General features: G+C 42.9%; 2 protein-coding genes across 4 annotated transcripts in view; one reads left to right on the top strand and one right to left on the bottom strand.

Annotated features, from left to right (window-relative positions):
• LOC136181106 (NLR family CARD domain-containing protein 3-like) overlaps positions 1–18,083 on the bottom strand; it is a 494,962-nt gene that overhangs the window by 288,411 nt on the left and 188,468 nt on the right. The gene's annotated exons all lie outside the window — the stretch shown is intronic.
• Positions 59–18,083, top strand: part of LOC136181096 (NACHT, LRR and PYD domains-containing protein 3-like) — a 128,162-nt gene continuing 110,137 nt past the window's right edge. Inside the window, exons 1-11 of one of the 3 annotated variants that reach the window (XM_065961400.1) lie at positions 647–1,354; positions 1,465–1,631; positions 1,808–1,918; positions 11,228–11,338; positions 11,455–11,533; positions 11,692–11,896; positions 12,022–13,825; positions 13,932–14,105; positions 14,201–14,374; positions 15,172–15,339; positions 15,460–15,506. In XM_065961400.1, the coding sequence (XP_065817472.1) occupies positions 1,492–1,631; positions 1,808–1,918; positions 11,228–11,338; positions 11,455–11,533; positions 11,692–11,896; positions 12,022–13,825; positions 13,932–14,105; positions 14,201–14,374; positions 15,172–15,339; positions 15,460–15,506 (3,013 nt within the window). In that variant the 5' untranslated portion in view covers positions 647–1,354; positions 1,465–1,491. Of the gene's footprint in view, positions 1,355–1,464; positions 1,632–1,807; positions 1,919–11,227; positions 11,339–11,454; positions 11,534–11,691; positions 11,897–12,021; positions 13,826–13,931; positions 14,106–14,200; positions 14,375–15,171; positions 15,340–15,459; positions 15,507–18,083 lie in introns of all 3 variants that reach the window. The other 2 variants (XM_065961393.1, XM_065961391.1) reach the window with 2 other exon arrangements.

Below are 18,083 nucleotides of genomic sequence, written 5' to 3'. Positions count from 1 at the left end.
CATTTGGAGAAAGCTCAATAAGTGGACTTACATCATTGGAGTTCGGTCAAGTTTCAGTCACCAGAAGGAAATCTAGGCCCTGGGATGTGAAAAAGTCGTTAAGAATAAAAGTCTTATTTAGCACTGATCTGGCATTTATCAGAGCCAGTTTAATCGGGGCCGCATTACTGACGTGCGCTAGTGGCGTCCATGGCAGAGAGCGGAGGTTACTAGAGTTTACACCGCTGCAACGTTCAGTGGCAGATCGGGATTTTGAGCCTCGGTGATATCGGAAAGACATTTTTACTGGAATATTGAAAGTGCTAGAAGCCTCAAAAGGTCCAAGTCCTGTAGTTGAATGAATTTTCGACGAGGAGCTCTGCAGAAGGGGACAGCTGATCTCTGCTGCACCCACAGCAGAGATCAGCACAGACCAGAGACCTTATTATGCAGCTCTATAAGTAGAATTACTGCGGTGAAATCACAGTGTGTGATTCTAGTAGATAGATTTATAAAGACAAACTCTGTCTGTTGTAGTTATTCTCTATGATCAGCTCTTATTGAATGTCTCCTTCCAGTCAGCTGTGTCAGATTGATCTAACCAATGGGGATTCTTCAGTCTGTTGGGCCCCTTCACAGGGGGGTCCTCCAACCATTCATCACCAATATGTGATCAATAATCTGACACCTACAAAAAAGTGCTCTGTATAAACATTTATCTTCAAAGTTCACAGAAGTATTATTTCCAACATAAAGAACATCTCTCCCCGATAGTTAAGACTAGACTCGCAGCATTCGGTCATTTACTGTTACATTTCATCTTCACTGTCTGCTCCACCACTTCTCCTCTGTTTTCACTCTCAGACGGATAATTCATGGTCCTTTCCCTTCAGTGACTTTAGTTGATAAACTTTTCACAGGAATAAATCATGTGACTCTTAGCAGAGCGATGAGAGTGAGTGCTGTCAGATGGGGCCCCCTTAGGATCCGATCACACAGAGACGCAACTCTCCTCAAAAAAACGCCTGGACACAGCTGAAGAAAGAACAGCTGGGAGCGCCTGTGGAGCAGGGCTGTGTGTGCATACGAGCGACCAAATGAAATATGTTTGCTCCAAGAGGAGGAGGGGAAAATGTCACAAAAAGCAGATTTCAAACCTCTTTGATTTGATTAGCTACTTTAAGTGACCTTGACGATCGCTGCGACTCTGCTTCTTGATCAAAAAAGTTGAAAATGTTTAAACTTTTATGCGTACCCAAAAACTGCTAGAAAAATGTGTCTTGCAGAAACAAAGAAGAACGCCCAGCAATCACGCTGGACCATAGGATAACCATGGTTTTGCTGGTGCTGCTTTCCCTTTTTGAAGGTGAACCAGGTAGATGTGATGTTTGTAGACTGACAGTGAGGTGATGATGATGATGATGATGATTATGATGATGAAGGTGAATCAGCAGCTTCATCTCTTTGTTTTCTCCACATCTGAAGATCTTTGACTGGATGTGACTTCAGCAGATGAACTCCGTCAGTGTTTTTGTAGTGACAGAGTGTAGCTCTCCCAGCAGGGGGCGCTCTGCTATGGATCAGTGTGAGGACACAGAGGAGGGAGTCCCTCCCTCTAAAACCTCTCTGACTGAGGAACATGAAGCTCTGAGGTGAGGATCTCTAACTGTCCATGACTCTTCTCCATGTCACAGCTCAGCACTCACATCACTCCACCTTCATCATCATCATCATCATCATCATCATCATCATCATCATCATCATCATCATCATCATCACTGTCTCATCTGCTGCTCACAGTAACTAATAATGTTGTTTTTTGTATCAGGATGCAGGAACAGAGACCAGACTCTCCTGGACCCAGCTGTGTGTCCATGAAGAGTGACCGGTCTATAGATCGCTTTATTGACTTTAAAGATGGAAGTCCGGCTGATGGAAGGTAAGATTTGAAATTGACAAAGAGCTCTGTTCTGCTTTTCTGTAGGCTCACTCTTTCATCCTAAGCCATATACATCACTCTCAGTCTTCAGTCCATGTTCACCTCTCCCAGGACTCGTACTTTTCTCCTGTTTCTCAAACTTCTCCACCAGAGGTCCTCAAAATTCACCTCCTTCTCTTCTAGGTTTCAATAGCCCAGACCTTCCCTTCTACTCTACTCACCTGTCTTCACTTTCCTCATCAGCTTCATTTAGTTTTCTTACCACTTCATGATCATTGTGTGCTTTGGTTCTATCTTGTGTTTTTTCTTTTGAAGTGTTTGTATTTGAACCCTTACCTTCCTGAAGGCTGTAAAATGTGGAAAATAATCATTTTATTGCAGCTGTGAGTCCATTTTTTTCTGCATTTGGGTCTTTCCCTGCGCCCTATTTCCCCTGTCAGAACTTAACCTGCCTGACACAGAACCAGGCGACAGTGTGATGGACTTTATGACTTTAAAGCAAAAACAGCCCTACTAGAAAGAAGCTAAATATTCTGAGACAAAGTCAAAATAATAGGCCAAACCTTAAAAAGAGACAAATCTGAGGAAAGATTTATTTTTGGGCTTTTTGTTCCGTTTAGAGACGGGACAGTAGATAGAGTCGGAAAACAAGGAGAGAGAGAATGGGGAATGACATGCAGGAAAGGAGCCACAGGTCGGATTTAAACCCGAGCCACCCGCTTGGAGGGCTACAGTCTCCCTACATGGGACACGCACACTTACCACTTGGCCACCAGACCCCAATTAAAGCATTTTTATTGAATGAACATTTTTGTTTTTCCCTCAGGTAGAATGAAAGTCCTCTCCTTCCTCACTCCCAATGATGACCAAAACAAACAGACATACTGTCCACAATATCAGATTTCATTCACTGAGAGTCTGCTTCTGCACGTCCATTTTAAAGCATGCACCATCAAGGATGGGAGCCACGATTTAAAAACTGTGATTAGAGGATTATGGTCCACGAGGTGGATGTTGGATGTCCTGACTTTGTCCACAGCCCAGATCCTGAACCTGATGAGGTTCTGCTGGTGAGATGTTGGGCATTGAAAGCTTCAGGTCACGTTCACTAACCTACCTGGTCCATACATCCTGCTGATCCAGCTGACCATTGTACTGATATCTGACTACACTTTCTCCTGGACTACATAGTTTAACACTTGATCCTTGTTTTAGTGAATGGTATCTGAGTCCAGCTGAGGCACGTTTAGTACATCAGGGATGATGTCATGGTGGTATACTGAACATTTGGTCCAGTGATCTTGGCAGGACACTGGTGAGCAGATGTATCATGAAGACTGCAGACAAAGATCTTCAAAGCTCTTGAGTGTTTTTACAAACCTTGTAGGATCCATATACTGGACTTACTCACAATATAAAAACTACTGTGATGGTGCAAGCAGCACTTATTCCCATCTGAAGTGATGTCAGTCTGAAGACTTTGTCCCAGAAGTGAGTTCCAGGTTGAGGTTCCTGAAGTTGTTATGGACAAGTTCTTGATCTTGATCTGTTCTGTATCCTAATAGTAATTGCTGCTCGTTGTAAATGCTGCTCGGTCTCTAAATGTACTATGGAAGGTAGAGCCTTCAGTTATCAGGCCTGCTCGTGGTACCTACAGTCTCTAAATGTACTATGGGAGGTAGTGCCTCCAGTTTTCAGACTCCTCTCCTCTGGAATCATCTTCCAGCCGGGGTGAGGGAGGGAGACACACTCTGTATTTTTAAGAATAGAATTAAAAGTAACTATACATTTTATAGTTAGGGCTGGCGCTGGTGTGATGGCTTCAAACAAAATCAATTAGGTAAGCCGCTGCTGAGCGGGTTTAACACACTATCAAATAAAAACAAAAGGCAGGCCGCGGATCCAAAGTCAACTTATGAACTACATTTATTAATAGAAAACTTTTCAGCAAAACTAAACTTCACAAAATAAAATAAAACAAACAGATTGCTATATAAAGTATATCCTAAGCGGCCCTTTGCAGTCAAAAAACTGTTCCGCTTCCCCACTCTCACTCTCCCCCCAGGGAGACAATTACCTATCATACATTCAATGGGGCCAAAAAGACAGGAATTACAAATACTTTACATACATTATCAACATACATTCAATAGTCCATAATAGTCAGGGGGGGTTTTGTGTGTTTATGTTTGTATACATTTCTCGGGGGGCCAGAGGTTACCAGCACATAGCCCCCTTTTAATTAATTAACTGCCTCCAAGAGCAGGCAGAGTTTATCAATAGGTCTCTGTAAGATGCTGCTCTTGGTTTTCACCAAGACACTCCGGACGAGCCCTTTGGACCCCTGGAATGTCTTTACAACACGGCCCAGGAGCCAAGAGCTCCTCGGTGCTGTGTTGTCCACTATGATGACAAGGTCATTCAGGCAAAGGTTCCTTTTGGGGTGGTGCCACTTGTTTTGCTGTTGTAAGATTGGAAGATATTCTCTAATCCATCTCCGCCAGAAGAGATCTGCTAGGTACTGTACCTGTCTCCATCTTCTCTGGGAGTACAGGTCTTCCTTCTGAAAGAGTCCAGGCAGCATGATTGGTTTCATTTTGAGTTGAAGGAGGTGGTTTGGTGTAAGGGGTTCAAGGTCGTTAGGATCACTTGACACTGTTGTTATCGGCCTATCGTTCATTATTGCTTCGACCTCACATAGTGCTGTTTGTAAAGTTTCATCATCCAATATTTGCTCCTTTAAGACAGAGTAAAGAATCTTTTTCACAGGTCTGATTAGCCTTTCCCACACTCCACCGTGATGGGCTCCAAATGGTGGGTTGAATATCCATTTTACGCCATCCTTCAGTAATGTATTTTTCACTTTGTGATGATCAAATTTTCTGGGAGTGTCTTTAAGCTCCTTCTGTGCCCCCACAAAATTTGTCCCATTGTCTGTGCGGATGCTTGTCACTGTTCCTCTGCGACACATGAATCTGCGCAGAGCATAAATGCAGGAATCAGTGTCCAATGAGTTTGCCACTTCTAAGTGTACAGCTCGACTCACCAGGCAAGTAAAGATAACACCCCAGCGTTTAACATTTGACCAGCCCCGCTTCACCTCTATTGGTCCAAAATAATCAATACCCACATGTGTAAAGGGTGGTAGATCTGGAGACACTCTGTCCTCCGGAAGATCAGCCATTTTCTGCTCGCCAACCTTCGCTTGCATGCGGCGGCAGAGGACACAGTTCTTAATGATTCGTCTTGCAGATGAGTTTGCATGAGGCAACCAGAATCTTTGCTGTAGTCTGGAGAGCATGTGGCTTCTCCCTGAGTGCCCAGTCTGCAGATGGATATTTCGCATTAGTAGTTTGGATATGTGAGAGTTTTTGGGTAGTATAATTGGATTCTTTAAGTCTATAGGCATTGCTAACTTGCCTATTCTCCCTCCAACTCCCAGCATGCCTTCATCCACCATTGGGTCCAGTTTACAGATTGCGCTGCTCATTTTCACTTTACTTCCGTTTTCCAACAGTGTGAGTTCCTGTGAGAAAAAGCATCTTTGCTCAAAGAGAATGATTGACCTTTCAGCATTTTTCATGTCTCCTACAGACAGATGTTGTACTTCACAGATTATCTTTAAAAGGTTCATTTTGTCTTTCAGGGTTTTTGCAGATGTCCAGCTAGAGTTTAGGTCAGTTTTTGCAGATTTTTTTCTTTGATTTAATAAAAGAAGAAGTTCTCTAAACTTTAAGATCCAAGCAACACCTTTTTGTAGTCTGTTCCATGATGAGTAATACTCAATCAGCTTGCTGGTTGGATTTTTCTCCACCATGCTTAGACTATTAACAGATGCCTCGTTTTTTTTTTTATCTCTGGAACATCGGGAGAAATTTGTCTCAATTTCTTAGGGGTCTCTGTCCAAGCTGTTTCTTGCAGTTCCAGATACTTGCCATCTTGACTCTAGGAAGGGTTCAACATGCAGCCCACATGATGCCACGTCTGCTGGGTTGTCTTTAGAGCCCACATGTCTCCATTGCTTTTCTTGAGATAGGTCATGGATCACTGAAAGTCTGTTGGCAACAAAAGTGTGGAATCTCTTTGTATGATTATGAATATATCCTAGCACAGAGGTGCTGTCTGTCCAAAATATAGAGTCTTTGATTTCTACTTGTAGTTCTCTTTTCAACATCCTGTCCACCTTTACTGCAAGCGTCGCCACTGTCAGCTCCAACCTGGGGATCGTAATCTGTTTCAGACCCTGGATTTTCCCATAATGAATACAACATGGACTTGTCCAGCAACATTTGTAAACCTGAGGTAACTCACAGTGCCATAACCCATTTCGCTCGCATCACAGAAGTGATGGAGTTCTGTAGTTCTGATTGGGCCAAAATTCTCAGGTTTTATACACCTGTCCACTTGAAATCTGCTGAGCTGATCCAAACCTGTAACCCAGATCTGCCATTGCTTAGTCAGTTTTCCTGGGATGATTTCATCCCATCCACATTTTAATTTGTAGAGTTCTTGGAGTATTTGCCTGGCCTTAAGAATGAAAGGGGCAAGGAATCCCAACGGATCATAGATTGAGCTAACCATGGAAAGAATATCCCTTCTTGTGAGGGCTTTGTTCTTGATGGCGATTTTGAAGGTAAAGGAATCACTTTCAGTATTCCATTGGATCCCAAGAGCCCTTTCAACTGGCAGTTTCTCTCTGTCCAGGTTTAGTTCCTTCAGATTCTTTGCTCCCTGATGTTCAGGAATACTCAACTTGGCGGCTATTACAGACCCATTTGGTCAATGAGAAGCATCCCTGAGAGCAAGCTTCTTTGAGGTCTCTGTTAAGCCTGATGGCTTGATCTACTGTAGCTACTGATTTGAGGCAGTCGTCAACATAGAAATTGTGTTGGATTGATTCTGTTACCTCCTTTTCGTACTTGTAGTTGTTGTCTTCTGCTGTTTGTTTTAGAGCAAAATTGGCAATGCTAGGCGAAGAAACAGCGCCAAAGAGGTGAACCTTCATTCTATAGGCTTCCAAGGGTTTGTTGGTGTCTCCACTAGGCCACCACAGAAACCTGAGGAAGTCCCTCTGGTTGTCATTAACCATTACCTGATAGAACATTGCCTCAGTATCTGCCATTAAAGCTATTTGTTCCTGGCAAAACCTGAGTAGAACTCCAATGAGAGCGTTTGCCAGGTCAGGACCTTGGAAGAGTTCTTTGTTCAAAGATGTGCCTTTGTAGGATGAAGCACAGTCAAACACAACTCTTACTTTTCCTTTCTGACGATGGTAAACACTGTGATGAGATATGTACCATACCTGTCCGTCTCTCCGATCTAGCTGTTCAGTTGGCACTTTCTCTGCAAATCCTTTCTTGAACACATCATCCATGAAACTTTTGTACTCCATTGCATAACCTTCATCCCTTTTGAATCTCCTAAGAAGATTTAAGATGCGCTGTTCTGCCATTTCATAGTTGTCAGGCATTACAGTCTCTTTGTTGCGAAAAGGCAAAGGTAGGTGATAGTGTCCATCTTTTTGTACAACTGAGGTTGATGCGATCTTCATGAATCTTCTGTCCTCATCTGACATTTCATTTTTCTCTTCACAGGCCTTTTCAGGGAAGTCCTGATTATATTGTCTTATCAGGAGATCCTTTAGTTGACCAACTGATATTCGCTCGGCCATTGCTACCACGGGTCCAGATTCCACAGCAGAACAAGAATAAAGTGGCCCATTTACCACCCATCCAAACACTGCCTTGACTGCATATGGTCCATTTCCTTGGCTATTTATTATGTCCCATAGTTCCATTGCTTTAAGCACATCAACTGCTATTAGAAGATCAATATCAGCATCAATTTCATTCAGTTGTATTCTGTTTAGATATGGCCATCTTTCGAGATCCTTAGAGGTAGGTATATTCTCCTTTGAGACAGGTATCTTACTTTGTGTGAACACTTTGGGTAGGTTAAGTTAGGTGCTGCCCTCCTAGTTACTTATCTCCAATTCAGTGAGTTCATAACTCTTCACAGGCCTTTCCTGCCCCATGGTTTTTAAGACAACTGTAGTTCGCCTTGCTTTAGGGTTCAGCTGCTTCATCAGATGCTCTGTTCAAAATGATGCAGAGCTGCCAGGATCGAGGAATGCATAAGTTGAGATGAATTTATTCCCTTTATCAACTTTTACTCTGACTGGCACAATGGCTAATGCGCAGTCCCTACCGGCCCCAGTTACTTCATCCGCTGAAACAAGAGCACTGCTGACGGATGTTTCTTTTGTTTTGGTAGGGCTAGCATTAGGTTTGAGTTCTTGATATGTCGTTCCTATGCCTTCTATGTGTACAATTGTTGATTGATTCCTGATACACTTTTGACATGTCAGCCTTCGTTTGCAGTTTTTGCTTATATGTCCTTTTATTAAACATCCAAAGCTGTGACCATTTGTTTTTAGGAAATCAACCTTTTTCTTTTGTGGAAGGACTTTAAATTTTACACAATCTGTTACTACATGCTTGTCTTTACAGAAAGTGCATTGAGAAGCAGGACTGCCACCTGCTGGCAGCTGTTTGAATGTGCAGTGCTGTCCCATACCTGGGTGTGAAGCACTGCCTTGAAAGTCTGTTGTTAATATAGTAGCAAAGCTGCTACCTTGGCTCTTATGTGCTTTTAGGTTCACTGTTTGGTTTCTTGTTACCATCCTTTTGTTTGACAGGTGGTGGTCTTGAATATCTCCAAACAATGGATCCAGAAGTATATTTGCTTGTTTTTCCATGAATTCCACAAGGTGTTGGAATCTAGCTCTCCTGTTTGTTCTTTGCAAAACCTCATAGGCTGCCATTCGCCATTTTTCTCGAAATTTCTAAGGAAGTTTGGATGCGATCGACCTTAAAGTTGAGGGAATATCAAGCACCTCCATGTGCTGCAAATCCTGCATAGCATTACAGCATATGCATTCAGCGCTCCTCCATCATCAGCTTTAATAAGAATCCATTTCAATGCCTTTTCCAAATAAGCACAGGATATTTTGATTTCGTCCCCATAGGGCTCCTTTAATAGTTGTTTGGCTTTTATAAAACCTCTTTGTGCATCCATATGTAGACAGCTTCGGACAAGACTTTTAGGCTGGCCTGAGGTGTATTGCTCAAGAAAATAGAGCCTATCCTGGCTGCTATTGGTTTTATCCTCAATAAGGTGCTTAAATGCCTGCATAAAAGATTTATATGCCATAGGATCACCATCAAATATTGTTATCTTCATAGTCGGCAGCATGGCTAGTTTTTGTTGCATTATTATAAGTTCAGCAATGTCGTTCTGTCTTTGCCCTGTGTTAATGTTATCATGATTGTCGTGGCTACAGACTGAGTCATCCATACTGTGTAACCTGGAAGGCATTGAATGTTTAGTTGATTGTGAAGGGTTGTGAAAATCGCTTTGATGATGCATTGTTTCAACAGTTTTCTGAAGGGGTGTTTTAGGCACTGCACCCATTCTCATAAACTCCACCGGTGTGACCTCAGGATTCATAAAGTCTATTTTCCTTTGTCTATTTTCATCCAGATATGCATTCATTCCATCCAATCGAGTTTCTTCCTCCACTCCAGGTCCTGGGTACATTTCATCCATTTGAGTGTTTTGGAGAATCTTCATTTTGGCAGCTGATGCTGCAATTTCTGCTTTGAGCTCCAAGTTCTCCAATAATGTCTTCAACTTTGCTTCTTGCAGTAACAGTGCATGTTTGTCCTTTAGGACAGCAGGGCAGCTTTTTCAGCAGCTGCCTTCCTACATGCCAATGATGCTGAGGAAGAAGCCTTCGATCCTCTTGATTTTCTTGACACATTAGAGATGCTGTCCTGAGGTTCAATCCTCAATTGTGCAATTTGTTCCTTTTTCCATATTTCAACCTCTTTCACACAATATTTAAAGTTAATCATCCTAGGCTCAAATTTTCCTTTACAGGATGCTTTGAGAGCTTTTAACATTTCTTCTGCCTCTGCAGAGGTCTTGGGAATTTCCATGCTTTATTTTATTTATCACTAGTTATTATGATGACAGTTTTGTTTATTTATTTTTTGCAGAGCGCAGCAAGACGTCATTTTGTGATGCTCCCTTGCTTACGGAGCATGTTTAGCCTATATTGCGTTGCATTTAGATCAGCGCCATTCGTCAACTCTTTAAACACAGCCCACATCCATAAACACGTTAATTTGCACTCATCTTCAGTCTGTTCATATCGTCTCTTGTATTTTAATTCTCATCCAACATTTCTGACATGTCATACAAAGCGTTGAACGCCGATCCATTCATCATTTATTTGTTTACTCACGACCGGACCAGTGTTTCCTCTCTGGCGTCTTGTCCTGTTCACAGTGTGTTTCTTCTTGATTGTAGCAGAGTTTTTTGACTTAATGTGATGGCTTCAAACAAAATCAATTAGGTAAGCCGCTGCTGAGCGGGTTTAACACGCTATCAAATAAAAACAAAAGGCAGCCCCGGATCCAAAGTCAAATTATAAACTACATTTATTAATAGAAAACTTTTCAGCAAAAATAAACTTCACAAAATAAAATAAACAAACAGATCACTATATAATGTATATCCTAAGTGGCCCTTTGCAGTCAAAAAACTGTTCCGCTTCCCCACTCTCACTCTCCCCCCAGGTGTCCTTAATCAACTTAAATTCCACTGCCGATACATCGCGGCTCCGCCCCATAGAGGGAAAAATAATGCACAGATACCCCCCAAATCAATTAACAAAATGTAAAACCAAAATAAGCCAGAATAAACAATAATATAAACAAATAATTCTAAAGTCATTAATGTTTGGCTCTTTACGATTTTTTCACTGTAAAAAAATCATATTGCCATTTGGCCACAACAGCTGGTGTAGACCAGCTCCTAGTTATGCTGCTATAGGCTTAGACTACTGGGGGAACTGGCACCTTGAGCTCCTCTCTCTCTCTCTCTCTCTCTCTCTCTCTCTCTCTCTCTCTCTCTCTCTCTCTCTCTCTCTGTGAGATCATATTACTGCATGTTGCTATCTGTAAATCTCAGTTACTAACCACAGCATCTTTCTGAGCTGTGTTTATGTTTAAGTCGTCTTCTGTTAACTTTAATTTCATCAGTCTAAAGAATTTGAGGACAGACACAGTGTTGGCTGTATTCTGAGTGAGATACTGTTCAAATAGAAATAGAGAGAACTGTGGAGAACTTCACCTCTGCCTCCTGATTACTGATTATCCATCTGCTAGTTTAAACTGGAACAATCTGATTAAAAATGATCTTTGTTCTAAATGCTTTCATTAACCAGCTGTTTGTTTGTATCAGGATGCAGGAACAGAGACCAGACTCTCCTGGACCCAGCTGTGTGTCCATGAAGAGTGACAACTCTAATAGTCGTCTTATTGACTTTAAAGATGGACGTCCTGCTGATGGAAGGTGAGAATTAAAAATCAAGTTAATGTTATGTCTCTGTTGTTTAAAGACTCATATCTTGGCTCAGAGTTTCATTATATATATCCTGTTGTTTTCTTGTGTAATATGTTCTGTCACAGACTTCAACAGGAGAGCTCCAACGTTCACAGAGATCAATCAGACCAGCAGAATCCAACAGACCTGGACTCCATCTTTATGGTGTGTTCAACACACTGTTAATTAATATACTACCATTACAATAATTTAATGCTAAGTTATTGTTCTGTTTAGACCAGCTGACCTTCAGACTGACAGATGAACCACATGTTGAGTTCTACCAGTTTATATTAAATATCCAGTGTCTCCTTCTGTTCCAGCTGCTGGAGGAGAACATCATCACCTTTGTGAAGAACGAGCTGAAGAGAGTCCAGAGGGTTCTGAGTCCAGATTACCCAGAATGCTTAGAGAGTCAGAGTGAGGATGAAGAGCAGGGGAGAAGCTGTAAAGAGGCATTTTTGAAGATCACTCTGCACTTCCTGAGGAGAATGAAGCAGGAGGAGCTGGCTGACTGTCTGCAGAGCAGTAAGAACATTTTAACAGATTTAGTATTTTAGAAAAAGGACAAAGAGGTTTAAAGTTCCAAACTCAGATAGTCATGTGATCTATATCAGGATCTACTCATTGATTTCAGTTCTTTCTTTTTTCAGGAACAGTCGCTGCAGAGTGCCGGCGTAAACTCAAATCTAACCTGAAGGAGAAGTTCCAGTGTGTGTTTGAGGGGATTGCTAAAGCAGGAAACCCAACCCTTCTGAACCAGATCTACACAGAGCTCTACATCACAGAGGGAGGGACTGGAGAGGTCAATGATGAACACGAGATCAGACAGATTGAAACAGCATCCAGGAAACCACACAGACCAGAAACAACCATCAGACAAGAAGACATCTTTAAAGCCTCACCTGGAAGAGATGAACCAATCAGAAGAGTGATGACAAAGGGAGTGGCTGGCATCGGGAAAACAGTCTTAACACAGAAGTTCACTTTGGACTGGGCTGAAGACAAAGACAACCAGGACATACACTTCACATTTCCATTCACTTTCAGAGAGCTGAATGTGCTGAAGAAGAAAAAGTTCAGCTTGGTGGAACTTGTTCATCACTTCTTTCCTGAAACCAAAGAAGCAGGAATCTGCAGGTTTGAAGAGTTCCAGGTTGTGTTCATCTTTGACGGTCTGGATGAGTGTCGACTTCCTCTGGACTTTAAAAACAACGAGACCCTGACTGATGTCACAGAGTCCACCTCAGTGGATGTGCTGCTGACTAACCTCATCAGGGGGAAACTGCTTCCCTCTGCTCACCTCTGGATAACCACACGACCTGCAGCAGCCAATCAGATCCCTCCTGAGTGTGTTGGCATGGTGACAGAGGTCAGAGGGTTCACTGACCCACAGAAGGAGGAGTACTTCAGGAAGAGATTCAGAAATGAGGAGGAAGCCGACAGAATCATCTCCCACATCAAGACATCCAGAAGCCTCCACATCATGTGCCACATCCCAGTCTTCTGCTGGATCACTGCTACAGTTCTGGAGGATGTGCTGAAGACCAGAGAGGGAGGAGAGCTGCCCAAGACCCTGACTGAGATGTACATCCACTTCCTGGTGGTTCAGTCCAAACTGAAGAACATCAAGTATGATGGAGGAGCTGAGACAGATCCACACTGGAATGAAAAGAGCAGGAAGATGATTAAGTCTCTGGGAAAACTGGCTTTTGAGCAGCTGCAGAAAGGAAACCTGATCTTCTATGACTCAGACCTGACAGAGTGTGACATCGATATCAGAGCAGCCTCAATGTACTCAGGAGTGTTCACACAGATCTTTAAAGAGGAGAGCGGACTGTACCAGGACAAGGTGTTCTGCTTCATCCATCTGAGTGTTCAGGAGTTTATGGCTGCTCTTCATGTCCATCTGACCTTCATCAACTCTGGAATCAATCTGATGCCAGAAGAACAAACAACATCCTGGAGGTCTAAAGTATTCAGAGAAAAACCTGACCCAACACATTTATATCAGAGTGCTGTGGACCAGACCTTACAGAGTCCTAATGGACACCTGGACTTGTTCCTCCGCTTCCTCCTCGGTCTTTCTCTAGAGACCAATCAGAATCTCATACGAGGTCTGCTGACACACACAGGAAGTGGCTCACAGACCAATCAGAAAACAGTCAAGTACATCAAGGAGAAGATCAGTGAGGATCTGTCTGCAGAGAAAAGCATCAATCTGTTCCACTGTCTGAATGAACTGAATGATCGTTCTCTAGTGGAGGAGATCCAACAGTCCCTGAGATCAGGACGTCTCTCCACAGGTAAACTGTCTCCTGCTCAGTGGTCAGCTCTGGTCTTCATCTTAATGTCATCAGAAAAAGATCTGGACGTGTTTGACCTGAAGAAATACTCTGCTTCAGAGGAGGCTCTTCTGAGGCTGCTGCCTGTGATCAAAGCTTCAAACAAAGCTCTGTACGTGCTCACATAACTATCCAGTTCAAATGTAGTTCTCTTCATTCAGAAATAACAACTATAGTTTGTAATTGCTTTCATTTGTGTTCTTCTGAATCCTCTTCAGGCTGAGTGGTTGTAACCTCTCAGAGAGAAGCTGTGAAGCTCTGTCCTCAGTCCTCAGCTCCCAGTCCTCTAGTCTGAGAGAGCTGGACCTGAGCAACAACAACCTGCAGGATTCAGGAGTGAAGCTGCTGTGTAGTGGACTAAAGAGTCCACTCTGTAGACTGGACACTCTCAGGTTAGTTTGGAGGTTTTTCAAAAATAATGACATTCTAAGAACATAATCATTTCATGTGTTAATAAGTTTTTTGACTGGTTGAAAATTCTCTTCAGGCTGAGTGTCTGTAACCTCTCAGAGAGAAGCTGTGAAGCTCTGTCCTCACTCCTCAGCTCCCAGTCCTCTAATCTGAGAGAGCTGGACCTGAGCAACAACAACCTGCATGATTCAGGAGTGAAGCTGCTGTCTACTGGATTAAAGAGTCCACTCTGTAGTCTGGACACTCTCAGGTTAGTGTGCTGCTGATCCACATTATTCATCTAAGATCACGTTTTCTTGATGAATCATTTATTAAATGGTCCTTGGTGATGGTTTAAAGTTTTCCTGTATGTTTCCACATTAAAGCTGTAAAGCTCTGAGCTCGTTCTATAGCTCTCAGTCTTTTAGTCTGAGGAAGCTGGACTGGAATAAAGAAAGTTAAATATGAAGTTCTTTCCCCACCAACAAACAAACCATGGATAATGTTTGGAACATAAAGAACTAAAGAATCTTTATTTCAGACGAAACAGTTCAGAACTGTTTCTACATCACTGCTGATGTCAAAGCAGTCTGTGTGTTTATCTCACGCTCTGTCTTACCTTCACTATTTGTCACCAGAGTAAATATTGATTAGTATCAGATTATGAAGTCTATTCTGTTCAGCTGCATGGTTATGACGGGATGTTACTGGTAAAACAGAGAAGAATGGACCAATGGATGTTAAGCATGTTGTGTGTGTGTGTGTGTGTGTGTGTGTGTGTGTGTGTTGGTTTTTGTGTGTGTGTTGGTTTTTTGTGTGTGTGTGTGTGTGTGTGTGTGTGTGTGTGTGTGTGTGTGTGTGTGTGTGTGTGTGTGTGTGTGTGTGTGTGTGTGTGTGTGTGTGTGTGTGTGTGTGTGTGTGTGTGTGTGTGTGTGTGTGTGTGTGTGTGTGTGTGTGTGTGTGTGTGTGTGTGTGTGTGTGTGTGTGTGTGTGTGTGTGTGTGTGTGTGTGTGTGTTGGTGTGTTGGTGTGTTGGTGTGTGTGTGTGTGTGTGTGTGTGTGTGTGTAGTCTGTCAGGTTGTCTGATCAAAGAAGAAGGTTGTGCGTCTCTGGCCTCAGCTCTAAGCTCCTCCCCCCTGAGACATCTGGACCTGAGCTACAATCATCCAGGAGAACGAGGAGAGAAGCTGCTGTCTGCTGGACTGGAGGATCCACACTGCAGACTGGAGACACTGAGGTACAGACAGACACACAGAAGCTGTCTCACTGTTTCTGAATGATGAACTCTGCTTCTTGTCTGATGCTGGATTTAAATGAAGATGTATGAAATAGATTCTGATCTGGTTTCTTCCTCCAGGTTGGACCATAGTGGACTGCACAGACTGAAGCCTGGTCTGAGGAAGTGTGAGTGTGTTTTCATTTCTCTTCATCAGAACACAGCAGCACATGTTGGAGTGTCAGACAATCAGACAGAGACAATCAGACAGAGACTATGGCTTGTGAACAGAGGATTTGTTTATTTCTCTCTGAGAAGTTAATAACAATAACTTAGATTTATATAGCGCCTTTCATGAAACCCAAGGATGCTTTACAAAGTGTGTGTGTGTGTGTGTGTGTGTGTGTGTGTGTGTGTGTGTGTGGGGGGGGGGGGGGGGGGGCGTAATGGGACACAACAAGAGAGGAATAGAAAAACAGAGAAGAGAAAGGATAGAAACACTAGACAAACAAATGAAGGAGAAAGGGAGTGGGTGATCAGCTGAGGGGAGTGTTAGATGAGGCTGAATGCTTTGGTGAACAGATGGTGTTTGAGGAGGTTTTTAAAAATGACCAGGGGTCTCATTTATAAAAGAGTGCGTAAAATTCATACTAAAAATGTACGTGCGCCAAAAACCCGGAAATGGCGTGCGCACAAAATGATTCAGAGTTATAAAACCGTTCGTACGCACACCTGCACGCAATGTTCCCTTTATAAATCACGATCCACCTGGAAATGTACGCACGTAGATTAGTCCCATGTTCCGCCCTCTACACGCCCACATTCAACCATAAACGGTCAATGCAAAGCAGCTCGTGAATGAAAATGCATCCAAACGAGGGGGCAGATCAAAGGTTTACACCGTTGGATCACAAAAACGGAAGTTTAGAAGAAGAAACGAAACTTTCTGACCCAGAAACAAAGGAACTTGTGAATAAAGTGAAGGATAAAATGGACATATCGGTAGTTTGCTGCAGCAGGAGGATCACGAACTGAAGAAAATTCAGAGAATGACACCACGTCGCTGCTGCATTCACGCTGTCCTATGTGCCAAAACATCCACCGTTCATCATTACGCACGAGTATATCTGCAATGTTTACATGTTTACAGGACCCACACTGATTTCTTCATATAGTGGCAGAGAGGACACGTCAGTCAGCATTCTCCCTCACTCTATCATATTATTAATCAAAGGTTTGATCAACCAACAAAAACTTTTAATTGTTGGCCACATATTTTCGTGGGCATCTCCGTCTGCACTGTGACTAATTATGATCAAATATATGGCTTAATGATCGTGTCAGAGATGCCCCGACTTAATGTCCACACTTGAATTATTTACAGAATAAATACATGCAGCTGATGAAGATGTGCTGAGTATGGAGGAGGTGAAATGTGTGAAGCCATTGCCATGTCTCTGTGCACTCTTTATTAAATCTAAAAATCACAATTGATGATAAATGCAAGATATTGAAATATATGAATGAAAACTGGAGGCTCTATGGTCTTTGTGTTAGTCTAATGTTTAACTCTACATCAGTGATGACATTAGTGTACAAGTCCGGTCCTCTGACGTCCGTCCGGGATAATGAAGGCGAGACGGCGCTGATGCAATATGTATGTGGCGGACTTTTATTTTTTATTTTATGTTTATATATTGTCATAATGAAAGTTACTTATTGGAAACGGCTCACTACATGCGCGATTATAGCCTAAATAAAACCATCGGTTTGAATGATTGTGATGACGTGGATCTGTCAGTAAAGTTTGATATTTAGTGAAATAGGTTTGCTTTGTTGTTAAGGGAGCGAGCATTCTGCAGCATAAATGAGGCGATGGTGTATTCTGAAGCAGAGGGGGAGAGAGGAGTGGTTCTGTCAACACACACAACAACAGGTATCAGGTTTCTGGTGTGCACGTGTCATTTGTTGTGATGATGGCGCCATTCAGACACTACAGTGGGGATAGCATGGTCAGTGTAAACAAACTTGCATCGGGCAGCCCTATGCACGTAGTGAGGACGGCGCAGGAGTCCGAAAGATTTAATGGAAGCAAGGTTGTCCGGAGAGAAGTGGCAGGCGAGATTCTGGAGTTGCAGAGCGGAGTATGTTAGTAGTACCATGTCCGCAGCAGGGAGAGCAGCTTCTAGCAGCAGGCTGAAAGCCGCAAGCTACCGGGCGCCAGCCGGGGTCAGGAAAACCGCAGGAATGAGAGCCAAACCAGGATAAGGAAAGGACCAATTTTGTGGCAGACGGGGGACCCGTGCGTGCGTGCGTGCGTGCGTGCGTGCGTGCGTGCGTGCGTGCGTGCGTGCAAGCGTGCGTGCGTGCGTGCGTGCGTGCGTGCGTGTGTGTCTTGTGTATCAGAACATGATCTTATGACTTGGCTAAATTCAGAGGTTAGATAACTATTGGTTTGTGCCTGCTGCTGTCCAGATTGTGTTTCTGTTATGATTAAACCTTTCAAACTACAACAGGATGAGGGCTGGAAGTAACACAAAGTGATGATCAAAGTGAGGGTGATGGAAACTCATGAGAGTTTAAATATGAAATAAAAAATGTAAACTGAAATAAAAGTGATAATCCAGTGAATAGAAAATCACCATTCATCACATCCAACAGAAATGTATATTTTACAACTTGCAGTTTTTGTGACATTTCACATTTTGATGTTGGCTGCTGGCCGGCTGCTCGTAGTCGAGCTCGTGGAGCTCATCAACTTTAAA

This window comes from Labrus bergylta, chromosome 2, assembly GCF_963930695.1.
Source record: "Labrus bergylta chromosome 2, fLabBer1.1, whole genome shotgun sequence".
Taxonomy (NCBI): domain Eukaryota; kingdom Metazoa; phylum Chordata; class Actinopteri; order Labriformes; family Labridae; genus Labrus; species Labrus bergylta.
The sequence above is the reverse complement of the archived record's forward strand: the minus strand, read 5'-3'. Positions and strand labels throughout refer to the sequence as shown.